The sequence below is a fragment of the Chiroxiphia lanceolata genome, chromosome 2 (genome assembly GCF_009829145.1).
Source record: "Chiroxiphia lanceolata isolate bChiLan1 chromosome 2, bChiLan1.pri, whole genome shotgun sequence".
Lineage (NCBI taxonomy): Eukaryota > Metazoa > Chordata > Aves > Passeriformes > Pipridae > Chiroxiphia > Chiroxiphia lanceolata.
In genome coordinates this window covers 71,441,127-71,456,753 of record NC_045638.1, presented here as the reverse complement: position 1 = coordinate 71,456,753, position 15,627 = coordinate 71,441,127, and the positions used below count along the sequence as shown (strand labels likewise).

General features: G+C 46.0%; 1 protein-coding gene across 1 annotated transcript in view; it reads right to left on the bottom strand.

The window, feature by feature from the left end:
- Nucleotides 1–3,347: 3,347 nt before the first annotated feature.
- The window catches only part of SLC7A1 (solute carrier family 7 member 1), a 45,040-nt gene continuing 32,760 nt past the window's right edge, over nt 3,348–15,627 (bottom strand). Inside the window, 11 exon segments of the mRNA XM_032679141.1 lie at nt 3,348–9,094; nt 9,684–9,729; nt 9,731–9,793; nt 11,947–12,002; nt 12,005–12,034; nt 12,037–12,090; nt 12,424–12,489; nt 12,492–12,596; nt 12,599–12,617; nt 12,620–12,635; nt 14,358–14,460. Of these exon segments, the coding sequence (XP_032535032.1) occupies nt 8,985–9,094; nt 9,684–9,729; nt 9,731–9,793; nt 11,947–12,002; nt 12,005–12,034; nt 12,037–12,090; nt 12,424–12,489; nt 12,492–12,596; nt 12,599–12,617; nt 12,620–12,635; nt 14,358–14,460 (668 nt within the window). The 3' untranslated portion in view covers nt 3,348–8,984.

Genomic DNA, 15,627 nt, shown 5'->3' with positions numbered 1-15,627 from the left:
TCAGCCTGTCTTCATAGGAGAGATGCTCCAGCCCTCTGGTCATCTTTGTGGCCCTACTCTAGACTTGCTCCAGCAGGTTGATGTCCTTCCTGTGCCAAGGAACCCAGAGCTGGATGCAGCACTGCAGAGTGGAGTAGAGGGGAAGAATCCCCTCCCTCGACCTGCTGGTCATGTTTCTTCTGATGCAGCCCAGGATATGTTTGGCTTCCTGGGCTTTGAACACTCACGTCCAGCCTCTCATCCACCAGTATCCCCAAGTCTTTCTCCTCAGGGTTGCTCTCCATCCATTCATCCCCCAGCCTGTATTGATACCAGGGTTGCCCTGATCCAGGTGCAGCACCTTGCACTTGGCCTTACTGAACCTCATGGATTTTCACATGGACCCACCTCTCAAGCCTGTCAAGGTCCCTCTGGATGGCATCCTTTTCCTCCAATGTATCAACTGTATCACTCAGCTTGGTGTCATCCACTAACTTGTTGAGGGTATACCTGATCCCACTGTCCATGTCATTGATGAAGATATTAAACAGTTCTGGTTCCAATATAGACCCCTGAGGGCCACAATTTGTTACTGATTTCCATTTGGACATGGAAATCAATGCAACCATCCAGCCAATTCCATATCTAACTTCCATCCATCAAACCCATATCTCCCCACTTTGGTGACAAGGATGTTGTGTGGAACTGTGTAAGAGACCATACGGAGTCCAGGTAAATGACATCAGTTGCTCATCTCTCATCCACCAGCGCAGTCACACCATTGCAGAAGGCCACCAGATTAGTCAGACTTGTTGATAGTTTCTAGAATCCTCCTTTTTACGCTTTGTAAATTGGTTGAGATGATACAACCAGAGATGTTACCTTGATGCTCCTCTAAACTTTTCTGTGCTAAACACACTAAAGCATACTATTGGCCCAGGACAGTCTGGCTGAGCCTGTTTTAATTTATTAATCCTTTCCCTCTTTTTCTGGTGCTTTATCACTTTGTTGGTTTAAAGTCATAGCAAGAGATGCTTCCAGCAGTGAATTGGGAGTGGGGCTTTTATGGTGGGAAAACTGGTGTTGAACCCAGCTCCACCATCATTCCGTATCATTGCCAACCCCTTTCCCATCGAATTTTTGCCTCCCAATCCTGCCTCTCACTGGATTCTTCCTTGGTACGGCCTATGGGGTCTGCCCAATCACTAGCAAAGCTGTAGGAAATTTTGCCTGACCAGAAGGGACCCAGCAACCCACCCCTGTGGGGGTGTTAAGGGTGGCTCCTCCTGGTGCGAGCCCAGAAACACAGACTTTTCCCCAAAAACAGGTTATTCCTTTTTCCTGTTTTTCCTGTCCTGTCCCTCTTTGCCTCTGCGTGCTGGAGTAGGTGTGAAACAAAAGCCCATGTCACTCAGACAGTGGGAAGAAGGGAACAGCCCCTGAGTGTGGCAGTCATTCCTGAGTGGGGCAGAACACCCCGAGTGCATGGCCAAGCCTGTAACCCCTGCTCATGCCGGGGAGGTTGACCATGAAATGTGAGCTTGGCATTCCCAGTGGTGCAGGGGCCATATCTCCAGTCTGTGCTCACTGGCTGTCCCTGCTCAAAGGCAAGCAATGGGAAGTAATTGCTTTTGCAAGGCTGGAGACTTCCCAGATGCCATGGCCACTGCAGGGACTTCCCATTTGGTAGGGTAGGGCAGCCTTTGGCAGGAGAGGGAACGTAGCCAGCACTAAGCAGGAAAGGGTTTTATCGCCTCTGTCTTTAAAAAGAAGCTGTTTGATTTGGTTAATCTTTAACCAATTCAGAAGGGTGCAGCGGCAATAAACTAGCCTACAGCTGCTCTGGAGGGGCTCCAGAGACAGGCACTGGGAGCAGGTATCAGCCATGGGATGGCAGAGAGCCAGCAGCAAGTGGGGGCCACAGAATTTTCTGTGGGAAAGATACCATTTGGCCCTGTTGGGATGGGACCTCCTGCAGCTGCCGGCAGAGATGTGTTAACTCGGTCGATGCACAGTAGCAAAGGCTTGTGATGGTGGTGGGCAGGGGGAGGAAAGGAGAAGCTATCAAGTGCAAAATCAGGTATTTTACGTCTCTGCACTGATGGTGGTTGTGTCCCATGGACACGCTGAGGAGCCTCTGTACAGTTTCCCGCACAGCAGGAGTTCTGTGGTCCTGTTTACTATGTGGCTAATGATTACAGGAAGAGTTTGTATAATTTCAGTTACGATGTACAGATAAGTGTAATATATTCCTGATTAATAAAAACATGCGCCAGTGCACCTATGGGCTGACGCATACAGACCAGCACATCCTGCCATGTTTTCTCTGCACACGGAAACCGAGATTAATGGAAAACAAAGCAAAACTTCATTAAAGGGTTACCCCATTAAGGTAAAGACTGAAGCTAGACAGTCACTTAGCCTCCGGGCAGCAGAGCTGGTCCACCGGGTTTCCTAACTGTGGCTCACATGCTATTAAGTTCTCATGGATTAATTTTCTAAAGGTGCTTCCAGTATGACTGGGGCTCCCAGATCAGGGATTGTGGTCTGCAGTGTTTCTATTAAGGTGTCACGCTGCAGCATGTGGTAACAGGAACATTTCTGCCGGTGGTTCAGCACAGCAGCAAAAACCTGCACTCTCTATTAGAGTGCCAGTTCACTAAGTTTCAACATCCCATCCCCTCTGCCCTCACCCTGCCCTCCCGCTGAGAGCCACAGAACTGCTTGGGCTTTGCCACAAGGATTATAAAGGGGCCAGGGCACATCCCACCTCAGAAACGTGCCTGATAACATCCTCCTGAAAGATTTTTCACCAGGCCCCTGGCTTGCTTAGCACAAAGGAAGCTGTGGCAAGGACCAGGACTAAAGGAAGAAGCAAAGCAGTGTTCAGGGGCCACTGGCTCATCTGCCACAGGACACAAGTGATGGAGGCAGAGGCACGCAGCAGACAAGCCTCCTCCTGCCTGGTGGTTTCTGTGTTGTCCTGCAGGCCCTATCCTGGAAAATCCCACGAGCAGTACTCTTCATTCACTACACAGTCCTAATTTCCTGAGGCAACCAAACTTTGCAATGTGAGCAAAATTTATATCACCTGGGTCAATTTTAAGTTACCTTTGCAGGTTCTTGAAGTCCCACCTAATACCTGAACTGGTAGTACAAGACAGGGGCCGAGTCACCTCACTGTCAGCAGCAACAACCTGCTCAGCACTGAGCACAGACCCAGTCTGCAGCAAATTCCCCAAATTATGTAGTGTCCCTGTCTCAGCAAATCCAAAAGACAGGGTAGAGTTACCACAAGCAGCTCCCTGAGCAAGTGCTCTCCTGCAGACATTGGAACAAGGTGGAAAACAGAGGCAGGCTTGCAAATGAGGGCAAACAATAGGCATAATTTATTCGGATATTAAGAAATATGTTTTAATGCTGTACCAGATAATTACAAGTGAATTTCCAAATTCCAAAAGCATTGCTGAGGGGACAAGTATTTACAGTGTTGCCAGGATTAGAAGTAGCCACACACCTGCGCTGTGCTCAAGGGCAAGGTTCACATTTTAAAACTTAAGGCTTTAATTGCTACATGAACTTGGTAAAAAAGGCAAAACAAAAAAAATCAAACCGAAACAAAGATAAAGAAGACAAAAAATAGATTTGATTACTGAACAAGCATTAAAACTACTTATCACACCCATAAAAAGTTCTGAGAAAATCATTAGGAAAATAGACCATCAGACAATGGAAAGTTATTTACATTTTGCTTAATAATTTTAATAATTGAAAAATAAAAATATACACTCTTCCATGGCTTTGGTCAGAAAAATTGCTTTACCAGCTCCTCCGGCCCCTTGCACCCAGCACAGCTGGAACACACAAGTGCTGCAAGGGAACACTTTGCTTCCCAGTGTTGTCCCGAAAATATGAGTCACTTCGCCAAAACCGCTGTCCCACACAGCACTGGGATGAAAAGGTGCTTCTTGCTGGTTGGAGCCTGCCAGGTCTCAGATGAACCCCATGTTCTGCAGTGTGAGCCAAGAGCAAATACCCTGAGAAAAATCGAGGTCTGGCTCTTGCTTGCAGAGACATTCCAGGATCATCTGTTTTCCAGTTGGGTGTCAGACTCCCAGTGGGACCTCAGCTGCAACTGTAAGGTAGAGTGCAAGGCAGCCCAGGGGGGTTATGGCAGAGGCATTGCTGCTGGAATGGGAAATGAATGATAAACCACGAGGCGAGTGGCAACAGGCAGCACAACTGATGACACCATCGAGGCAGCCTTGCCTTCAGCTTGCTTTTGGGATGCAGGCAGGCTGGCATCCCACATCAGGCTGGCAGCCCTGTGGAAAGGTGAGGTGGCTGTGAGGAGAAAGCATCAGTTCACTGTGTACGTATAGATTTAGCCTTGAACAAGTGCAATTTTTTCACAAGAAGAAGGAAGAAATAAGACCTGCTTGGAAAGTCAATCCCAGCGGACATCGCGAGGTTATCCAAGGCTTTAAGAAGAGATGTTTTTCTGCCATAGGGAAGAGGTTTGCTTTGAAAGGGGAGTGTGTTGAGATGCACATAGGGAAGGGATTTCAGGGGAGCCTGCTGCATGAAAACCAGCCTCATTCCTGCTCCTCCCGGTCAATGCAAGCCCCTCACGCCTGCCAGACCTGCCTGTCACTCTTCCTTCATTTGGGCAGATGATAGCAATGTTTACTTGTACATGGCTTTCCTTAGGGGTGGATTTAAGAATTTTCACTGGAATTCATTAGTATATAAAACACAATCACTAAAGAAGCAGATTTTACAAATATAAACATAATATTCTATCATATCACTTTCTGGTCTCTGAGTAAGTAGGAACGGAGGCAACAGGCACTCTCTGTACACCAGGAATAGGAGCTTGTTTTTGTGGGATGGACGAAGAGTAAGAGCATCTATGGCAGGCACTGCCAGCTAAAACTTTACCCTTCTAAAACCCCAGCAGTAAACAGCAGCATGTGGTGTCAGCACCAGCAGCAGTTCCACCAGTGTGTTTCCTTTCAGCCCCCTCTCCCCTGCTGTGACCAAGCACATATGGCTCTGAACCAGGAGCAGTCTGTTTGCAGCATACCCCAGCCCCCACGATGGCCAAACAGTACAGGGGGGGGCAGCCCCGTACCCACTCATGCAGCAGAGCTGTTCGACTCCCAGCACAAGCACTCTCTACCCAGAGAAGCATCAAACTCCACCCTGAGGGATGAGAAAAGGGTAAAGTGAAGTGAAGTCGAAAACCAGTCAGTAATGACTTTTAGTGACAAAAGAATGAAAATAGTAAGCAAATAATCAAAAGCTAGTCATTTCTGAACCAAAAAAATTTCTTTTTGGGGGGGGAAGGAAAACTGTTTTGACAGTAATTTTCCATTGAGGAGGGCTGGCTGGCTACATACTCAGACTTGCTATATAACTGCGAGTTGCAGCCTCAGTGCTGCCAACCTCTGCCCATCATGCACCAGCAGTCAGTAGGACCCTTCCAACAGCTTTCCCAGAAGGAAACTTCAAGTGAGCAGACTGGGAGCAACCAAATATGCTGAAATAAGGTTACTGTTTTGGGCCAGAGCCTGCCCCTAAATATCAAGCATGCCAGGATCTATTTTTGTGCCGAGCAAAGGCATCGCTTCTCCATTCCCAACTCTTCATGCAACAAAATGCTCTACAAAATATTTGCATCATAAAATTATGATTAAACTATTCACAGAGGAAAGCTCAAATGAATGAAAGTGTATCATCCACAACAGCAAGGTTATAGCAGCAGTTGCATGACTCCAAAGATACTTCGCTTGATCTATGTTACATGCACACATCAGCAGGGAGGTAGAAAATGGTAAAACCCCATAAAATAGTAAAAAAACCACTATTCAGCAAAGTCCTTGACATTGTCCTGGAAAGAGGCAGTCAGACTTGCCTTTTAGCTTAAAAAAATGGACAAGCAAGGGGTAGATGCAGGCAGGAGAGGATGAGGCAGAAGTATGCAGCTGTGTCAAACTCATCACCTCCTCACCAGTCCACTCCCTGGGTCAAAACATGTGAAGAGGAGGCCAGGAGGGCCCCACGTCCAGCTGGACACAGGAGAAGCAGGTACACAGAGAGCCTGCACTTCCCTGTCACTGTGCAGGGCTGCAGATTCCCTCCACCTCCTTGTATCTGGTGAGTAGCAACAACAAACAAGAGCAACAGCAGCACTGACCACCAGGGAACTGATGGGTTGAAGAAGTCATGATGGAGCAGCGGGAGACAGAGCTAAAGACCCTCACCTCTAACAGCAAATTTATGGCATGTGGCTCTGGGGCTGGTACACATAAGGGCACATTTAAATATCAAATCTGTTGACACAGAATGGTTTTCCTATGAACCTTCTCAGAGAAAAAGCGACTGAAGAAAAATGGCCCCCATCAGGACTTTCTCTTCTTCTACGTGTTGCTATTATGTCACAAAAGCTGAAACAAAGTAATGGAATATAAAAACCAGAACAGATCTCTAAGCAGACAACACAAATAAGTTAACACCTATATAAAAAAATTTTACATACTGCAAGAAATCTGCATATGTTAAAATAATTTTCTTTGGAAACACACTTCCAGTCAGAATTCACCCCTAAATGGTCATTGCTTAATGCTATAATTGCTCAGGAGCTGGTACCCAGGTAGAGAAAAACATCCTTACATTTTTAGTACAATAGGAAACTTTGCTCCCCTCTGAGTTTTCATCTTCTTGCTCTCACCACATCTTCAGTGTCTTTTGGGAGGCTGTGGAGTGTGTTGACCTTGCCTGTGTTTAAACAAAATAGATTTCAACGTAGTGGCTTCTAATTTCTATATTCATCTCCCCCTGCTTGAGTAAGACTTTGTATATGCATAAGGTGCAAAGGCTTGGCAGATGGCCAAGACCCACTGACTGGAGCAGACCCTGACTTCATTTCTGGGGGGAAACTGCACTCAAAACACACCCTGAAGTGCACCTGGGAAGCAATGAACACATTGCCTTCACTCCCTCAAATTCCAATCCTGCCAAGAAGAGCCTCCCAGCACACTAGAAAGAAGCCAAGATTAAAATTCTTCAGTGGGCAGAAAGGCTACAAAATCTTTCTTGGAAACATGTGAGAGATGGTCAACAGTCCGGCCACGTAACCCAGGAAATTGTCTGATTCTCCTTTCTGCTGCACCAGATGCCTGGTGAGACCCTGGGCAAGTCACACAGGGGTCCGTTCTTCAGTTCTCCAACTGAATGATGGGGACAAGAACCTGTCGCTTCATCAGCAAGAGCCATGCTGACAAATAGATTAAAGATTGTCCAGTGTTCAGAGACAGTAGTATGGAGGACACCTAGGAAAGTATCCACTCAGTCAGGAAAGGGGGTTTCCGCAGTATCTGCTTGGGATGCTCCATCCCTGGAAGCATTTGAGGTCTGGGTTTTGACCAATCTCATCTAGTGAAAGATGTCCTTGCCCACGGAAGGGAGGCTAGACTAGATGATCTTCAAAAGGTCCCTTCTAACCCAAACCATTCCATGATTCTATGATTTGTTTTTCAGTACAAGTTGAAGCATGAATTTAAATCAGTGGCATTACATGGGCATGGCCCACCTTCATGATGCTTTAACAAGCCTTTTTTAGGGTAGTGGATGAATTTGGCTGGGGAAAGCTATTAGAGAGAATTTAAAAAAACAAACATCATCTTGCAGCAAAACCAAGGCGTTGCCAACCAAACACAGCCCCTGGTCTCAACTCCAAATTTCCAACCTTTCACAGCCAGGCTCTGGAAATGATCTCCAGCTGCAAAGGGAAAGTTCCCCTCAGCAAGTCAGACCCTAGAGCTTAGCGGTGTGTTCTGGGCTGCATGCTCTGCTGGGACTTGAGAAGCCCTTGCACCTCCCCACAGCCTCCCCTGGGTAGGGGGCAGACACCACCACTGCTCATGAATGAACTTCATGACCCTGAGGATTCTTCTGTGCTTCCCTTTCCAAGGCAGAAATGTGTTCCACCCACCAACACCAAATGGAAGTATCACAGCCAAATCCTTTGCTAATGCCACTTGGCCAGCACACAGAACTGATGCAGGGAGAGGAAGATAGGACTCCACTTGCTGTCAGAGCTGGACTCACCTCTTCCAGCCACCTCACCACTGCAGCCACACTGGTGATTTCCAGGGCAAAGAGGTAGGACGTCTCCTTAGAGGCACCCATTCCTTTCAAGCCTTTCAAGTACTTGCACCACACAGTTTCCTCACTAAACCTGGCAATCCTTCTGGGGTGTACAGGCAGCAGCAATATATACTGGCATTCCCTGTGTGCTGGCAAGCGACCATTCACCTGACAAACAGCAACCACAAACCTTCCCAACATTTCACAGCAGTGGAAATGTGCTTTAAAGCATATGAGTACATAGTTAAAAAAACAAGTTAAATACAACAAAAACTATGAGACCTAATAATTTAAAGAATTAAAATCTTGCAGGTGCTTTCTTAACCCAGTGAAATCTGTTGTTTGGCGAGAGCCTTTTTTTGTGCGTACACGTGGGGTACAGGTCACATAGGGTGAAGGATGGATCTGGTCTACACTTGACAGCAGCACTGCAAAATCTGCTCCATGTATAATCAGGTAGAGTATCTGTGGGGAGGTAATTCTCAGGGCTACTGAGAAAGACCTTTGTGAGGCTTGGTTTCATAGCAGCATTTAAGGTTAACTGGCACACAGAAGCAGTTCTCTTTCTACATACTGAGGAAAAAAACAAAACAGGAGAGGGAGAGAGGGAAGCACATAGCCCCAGGTGAGCTGACAGTGCTGCCAGGAGTATTCCAGAGTCGTGTCTTTTTTCCTTGTGATCCCTTTTAACTGTGCTACTAAACAAACCGCAAGCTGCAGCAAAAGGGTTGGGGAGGCCTGCATTAGGCTTTCTTATTCCTCCATTACTGATTGATCAGGTGCAATCTGATTCAGGATCCCCACCACAAAGCTTCTTTCACTGCAGCTACCAGTTGCCTGTAAGCCAAACACAGTCATTTACAGCTGTCTGAGCCAGCGTCTGTGTTTCTCTCCACATCTGCTGACGCCGCGTAGGTGGCTTCCACACTATGCCGTATTCCATAGGCAAAGTAGATGATAAAGCCTGTGGAAGCCAAGGGGAGAGGTTACCATTAGCTCTGCAAGGAAACAGAAAACCCTACTCACACCCACTGACACAAGTTACACCAGTGCAAGCCCAGCCATCCTGATCGTTAGCTTCTCGTGGACAGCCACTACCATCCTTAGGGAAAAAAAAGCCCGCAGGCACTAGTCTTTAAAAGTCAATCTATCCCAGCCCCAAATCGGGTGCTCATTTGAGCATTTCAGGCAATTCAGCCTTATCCACATGGCTACTGGGAACATCTTGGGATACAGCTCAGCTTCTTCAGCTCCAAAACCATAAGCCCCACCACATGGACAGCAACTCAAGGCCAGTCAACAAAAAAACGCTCTATGGTTTCTTGTCGGCAACAAGACCCATAAGATGGTTCATGGGTTGTTATGCCGTCCTCACAAAGGCTTTAAGACCCTTGATTGAAACAAAGCTTGAGAGTGCCTAAATGGCCTCAGTGAAGTCACAGGGTTGCCCAGGGATGATCAGAATGCAGAATCCCTCCCTGGAATGCTACAATAAATTTCTGGTTAACAAAACCTAGTAACTTGAACACAGCATTTTTTACTCTCTAACTCACCTAGGAGCATCCAGACTGCAAACCGTATCCATGTGCCTACATCTAGCTTGCATCATGAGGTAAACATTCACAAAAATACTCACAACAGGAAGAAAGGGCAAAAGAGGTACCTGAAAAAGAATGAGGGATACGTTACATCCACAGGGATGGAACAGTAGGCAGGAAAGAACATCACATTCCTTGTAAATGGGAAGTGATGGTTGTTACCAAAACTTCAGCTGTCAGATCTGAGAAAAAGCAAGGTTAAACCCAAAAGGAGGACATCAGTCCACCATGGGAGCGGGATGTAAACATGCTGTTCATCTGTTTTAAGAAGCTTGTTTTGTGGTCTGTAAGGAGCAAGAGGTGAATTTTAGCAAGGAGGCGAATTTGTGGGGTGAAGGAGAGAAGAGGAAAAACCAAGGAGAGCACCTATTGAAGGAGCAAGAGAGGAAGGTAAGGGGAATGTCAGAGGAGGGATCTGAGGAACTTCTTTCAACAGATACCAAGGTAATTTAGCAATAGAGAGAAATTATCCCAAAGCAGAAGAAAACCAGCAAATATTGCAAGAGATGACTGCAGCTGTGCCAAGAATGCCTTAGTGGTCTGAGAGCTCAAAGAAGAATGAGACAGTAAAGCCAAAATGCCAAATAAGAATATAAAAAAATAGCACTGGCATGTAAGATAAATCAAACAAGACAAATTATAACAATAGAAAGCTTTGTGAATATGGTGGAACTAAGGGGACAGTGAACTTGCTCCTAAGGGAAAGAAGATTTATAAAAAGAAACAGGTTGAAATGTTGTGTGCCTTTCTTGATCTAAGCTTGCCAAAAAAAACCTACAGTAAGCAGCTGCTCACATCACTAAAGAAAACAGATAGGCACACAAATTAGAAAAGAAAAGAAGAATATTTTTCTAAATTTGGCTTGTCAAGTCAGTAGGGACAAAAATTTCCCTAGGTGGGTGAGTTAGTACCCAGATATTGCAGAAGTGATCTCTGAACTATTAATAAGCATCTCTGAGAGCTCTTGGTAGATTGTAAGGTGTCTAAAGACTGGAGAAGGGAGAAAAACTATCTATTAAAAAATACAGAAAAACAACTGGGGAACAAACAGGTCAGCCTTGGATTTCCAGAGTGACTTAGGAGAAAAATCACAGTAGGGTTGTGATGTCTAAAGAACAGCAAGGAGATAAGTAACAAGGTTGTCAGCATTAGAACAGGTTACCCAGGGAAGTGGTGGAATCACCACCCCTGGAGGTATTTAAAGATTGTAGATGTGGCCCTGAAGGACACGGTTTAGTGGTGGACTTGGCAGTGCTGGGTTAATGTTGGACCTGATGAACTTAAAGTCTTTTCCAACCTAAATGATTCTATGATTACAGATTTAGCAGCGATAGGTCTAATTTTCTTTTTTCTTGGACAGGGTAGTGGCTGAGGGGAAAAAAAGGAGGTAAAATACCTTCAGTGAAGGTGAAGAGACCTCCTCATAAGCAAGTTTAGAAAATACAGCCTAGATGAGAGTTCCCAAGTTTTCTGCTCCTGGACATTTCCGTTTCTACCTCTGGGACCATAACACTCAAAATGAGCTGGAACACTACCTTGGAAACTCTGGCTGGATTTAAGTTATTAAAATCAGTGAATTTACTGAAAAACTGTATCTGAAAAGCAGTCACAATGAAAGCAGTTTAGAGGACGGAATTAGAATCCAAATTAATTTAATAAATTGGGGAACTAGCCTGAAATCAATACAATAAACATGACTTGCAGGATTACACTGGGGGAACAAACATGCCAGTGTTTGTTTAATATTGAAAAGATGGTGTACTTGGACAAGGCAGGAAACAACAGTTTCTCACACTTGAGGCAGTTAAAGAGAGAATGGTCATCCCTTAGCCTCCATGGGGACTAAGGAGAACATGAAAGTTCACTTTCTTAGAGCCTTTAGTGAGTACCCCTCTGACCTCACACACAAGTTTGCTTTTTGGGTTCTTCTCCTTCTGTATCCACGATCTGATGTGGCCCTTCACAACTATCCCCTTTCTCCAGTCTCTTGTCTCTACCCTATCTTATAACCATCTGCTTTCGAAAGCAGAGTCCTGCTCTTCCCTTCCAGCCACACCTCTACAGCAGGGTCTGCCCTTCAGCTTCTCCTGGATAGGAAAGTTCACATCATGCTTATATTTGGCCAGGTCCAACCTTCTGATAAGGCCAACATGCACTTCCTCCTCCAAGCACCTCCCAAAACAGCTCTTTTTTAAGCTACACGTCCCAGGACACTCACCTTAAAGGGAGAGTTTAGTTTTGCTTTCAGCTGTTTCCATAGAATGCAGCTGACATGAGAACAAGGATGACAGCAATAATCCATAATATATTGCAATAGTTGTTATAAGGGCATTCAGGATACAAGCTGCACACATAAAGAAACCTGCGAACAGACACCAAAGGTTACTGATTTTTTTTTTTTTTAGATACAGGAGAAAACCACAACAACCCACAAGCAGAATCTGAAGGTCATCAAACAAAACAGCAACTTATTGAAAAACTAACCATAACAGATACGTCTTTCCCCCTATACACCCCCTCACACCCCATCTGTGCATTTTCTCTTCAAGTCAGAAATTTAATCTCCAGATCTTCAGTTATTTTGGCCATTACAAGAGCTCATGAAAATCACAGCAAGGATGTGAGTTTTCCCCACCACGGTGAGTACAAAGATCTACCACTCTGTGCTCCAGAGACACACTGCCCAGTGCTTTACCAATGATGAAGGTTGAGATGTTCACCACCGAGCCAGATAATTTGGAAGGGTCCAAATTTGGGGGAACAGTATAGCTTTGAAGGAGCACTTCTCCTCTTCCTCTGGTAAAAATCCAGTCTGTGACTCACTGGTGCTCACAGACTCATTGTTATCTGTCTCCTCTGTTGACCTAGCATTTGGTATGCCAAATTAGGGCTTGCTCTGGCTGGTACCTAGGAAAAAAGAATGACACAAAGAACCAATCAGTTTGGCACAGGGTACCGTTCATTTAAAAGCCACATGCATAGGTCATGGCTGCTCCCCAGACCACTACAAGCACCAGAAAAGGCCCACATAACGTCTACACCTTCTGTTTCAGAGGGAATTTGATGACTAACATCATAATGATGTAAGCAAATATGGTCAGCTCTTATCACCTACAGCTTGGTTGTAATGTCAAGTGTTTTAAAGTGTACAGTGCTCTTTCATGTCACCTTGTCACCAAAACATGATGAGTTGATAGGACTGGAGAAGGAAGCAGCAGAGGAGACAGACAGATAGTCATAACCAGGCTGTTGTGTTATCAGTGGCAGTTCAGCTCTTGCCTTTTGGAAAGGAGGTGGTTGAGCTAACAGTTCAGCAGATATCACACCCAGCAGAGACATTCCTGGTGCCTCATACTCTTCTATCCCAGTCTCTTCTGCTACCTTGTCTGCTGCCACACAGGGAAGGAAGAGATGGTTGTTGCCTGTGTGAACAGCACATTCAAAAGGGGCTTGTGACACACAACCATGTGGATCCATAAAGAAAAACCACTCCAGCCTTGGCTCTCTGTTACAGAATGTTTTGTCTGTGACTCACCTAAAATTCTGACTAAAGGATTGGGCCATTTGAAAGCCCTTAAAACTGCTGCCATGGGGATGTGTGTACAAAGAGGACATTTGGGAAACACTGAAAATTGAGAAATTGCAGTGAAATCCTTGGGTCCAAATCACAGTAAGAAACCAGTAGCAGGATCTTTAGCTTTGAAAACAATTCACCTGCTACATCATAGGCAGTCAACAGGGCAGACAAATCAGCTGCCTGAGCCACTACAAGACAGGCTGTCAGCTCTGCCAATCCATGATGGGGGAAATGTCATGCAATAGGTACAGCACTGGCAAAAACAAATTAAAAAGCCATTTCTAGCTCTGAGGAAAATAGTGGGCTGAGAAATCGGGAAAAGTAACAAGGGCAAGGAAAAATTGCAAGGGTTTTAAGGGGCAGGGAGGAGAGCACAAACACGAAGCAATGATACTACAGTACAGCACTGGCCCTTCACCTGCTGCAAGACTCTTCTTAGTTCAGTGCATTTGCTGTGAGCTTGTAGAAAGCCTCCATCTGACTCTGAATAAGTCATTGAACACACAAAGGTATTTTTCAGTAACATGATCTTCATAGTACAGTTTTCATTGGTAGAGTGCTGTCATCTGTGAGGTGCCAAGCACTGAAGACACTCAATTTCCAGCTTAGGTTTGGGAAGCTATGGGAGCTCAGCACTTCTAAAAGACACAGAGGCACTGATCCTGTAAACACATGCTCAGCTTTTTGCTCCTGCTGCTGTTAGACTTTACCTTGAAGCCCCTTCCAAAAATAAGACAACCTGAAAGTGTATCCCAGGAGAATAAGAGCGGTGACAAGGACCACACATCTCTTATTCCTATCCCTTGGCATATCTCCCAGGGCATTTAGAGTTGACCGCAGCAGGAGTGGTATGGACCAAGGGTTAACCAAGTTTCAGAGGACCCATGTAGATACAACTACACAGTCCCTCATGAGCTCAGAGAAACAACCTCTTCAGATGCTTATAGCTGGAGAGCTCATAGCTTCACTAGGCCTATAGAAACTATGAAGGCATCTGATCACTGTGTGGATTTCTGCCAGTGTGACAAGAAAGGCAGTTTCTACATTCTTACCTCAGTACTAACACACAGGCTGCTACCAAGGAGTAAGCCAGGAGGGTCCCGATGGACATGAGGTCCACAAGATCTTTCAAGTCAAAAAGAAAGGCCATAACAGCTGTAGGAGAAGAAGGTGAGAGAGAAGAAAAACGAGTAACACGGCAGAACACGCACATCTCAAGAGTGCTAACGACAACACAGCACACATGTGACTGTTGCTCAGGACTTGGCAGGAGAGCTCAAGATGTCCTGAGATGAGGAGAGGCAGGCCTCAGCACATGAATACCCCAAGCCCCCGCAGGCTGTCCCAGCACAGCCTCGCTAGCTGAAACAAGAGGAACCACTTACTACAGTAAATGCCAGCCTGTTTGTCTCATACAGGTATGTTCACCCAAGTACCACAATGAGCAGCAGTTTAAGCCACAACCTCATTGTTGGAGTCCCCCAGTGGAGCCGCAGCACCCCTAAAGCCACAATTATCTCCTGGAAGTAGCTACAGGGGACAGAGGATAAGCAGTACATTGCTGCCTTGTGTCTCAGCTCAGGTGGGGTGAAACCAAGCTTGTGCACACAATGGGACCAAGCATCAAGGAGGGCATCTTGAAGGTAGCATGTCTTGTCATGGGGGTTTCCAGAAAAAGTTATAGACTGCCATCCCTTAGGGATTACCCTGCTTACACACCCTCACCAGGCAACCCCAGCTGTACAGAATTTTGTATAGGGGCCTTCAGAAGGCAAGTAAGCAGAGAACACATAGTCAGACATCAGGTAATGCAAACAGTCATATGAGAGTGCAGGGACCTCAGGGCTGAGCCTAGCCCAGCCTGTCCTTAATGCATAACCTGGAGGCCCAACAAGCAGCCCAGCATTCAAACTCAGCTGGCAAGTGCTGTCCCTTGCAGCTTCATGTGCGCTTTGGTCCTAGGCACTATGGACCACTCAGATGAGACTGAAAGGGACTGCAAAGCACTTTTTTATACTTTATATGGCTCTTTTTCCTACCCTACCACATTATGGACTCAAGAATACCTGAAGAAAAAGGTGTGGGAGAAGCAGCTGTGAGGAGGCTCTGTGAGTCTCAGCAACAGGAGCTAAGCCCTTTCATAGGAGCTCAGAGCCCAGGGCGGCAGTCTGGCAGCAACTCCCCACCAAAGGTGGCACATTCTTGTACCAATGGCTCATCCCAGCAGAATGCTCATTGCAGTGGCAGGTAAAGAGGAAGCAGCAAGGCTCCGCTCTTTGCTAAGCATTGTGAGGGAGGGAGAGGCTGCAAGAACAAGGTAAG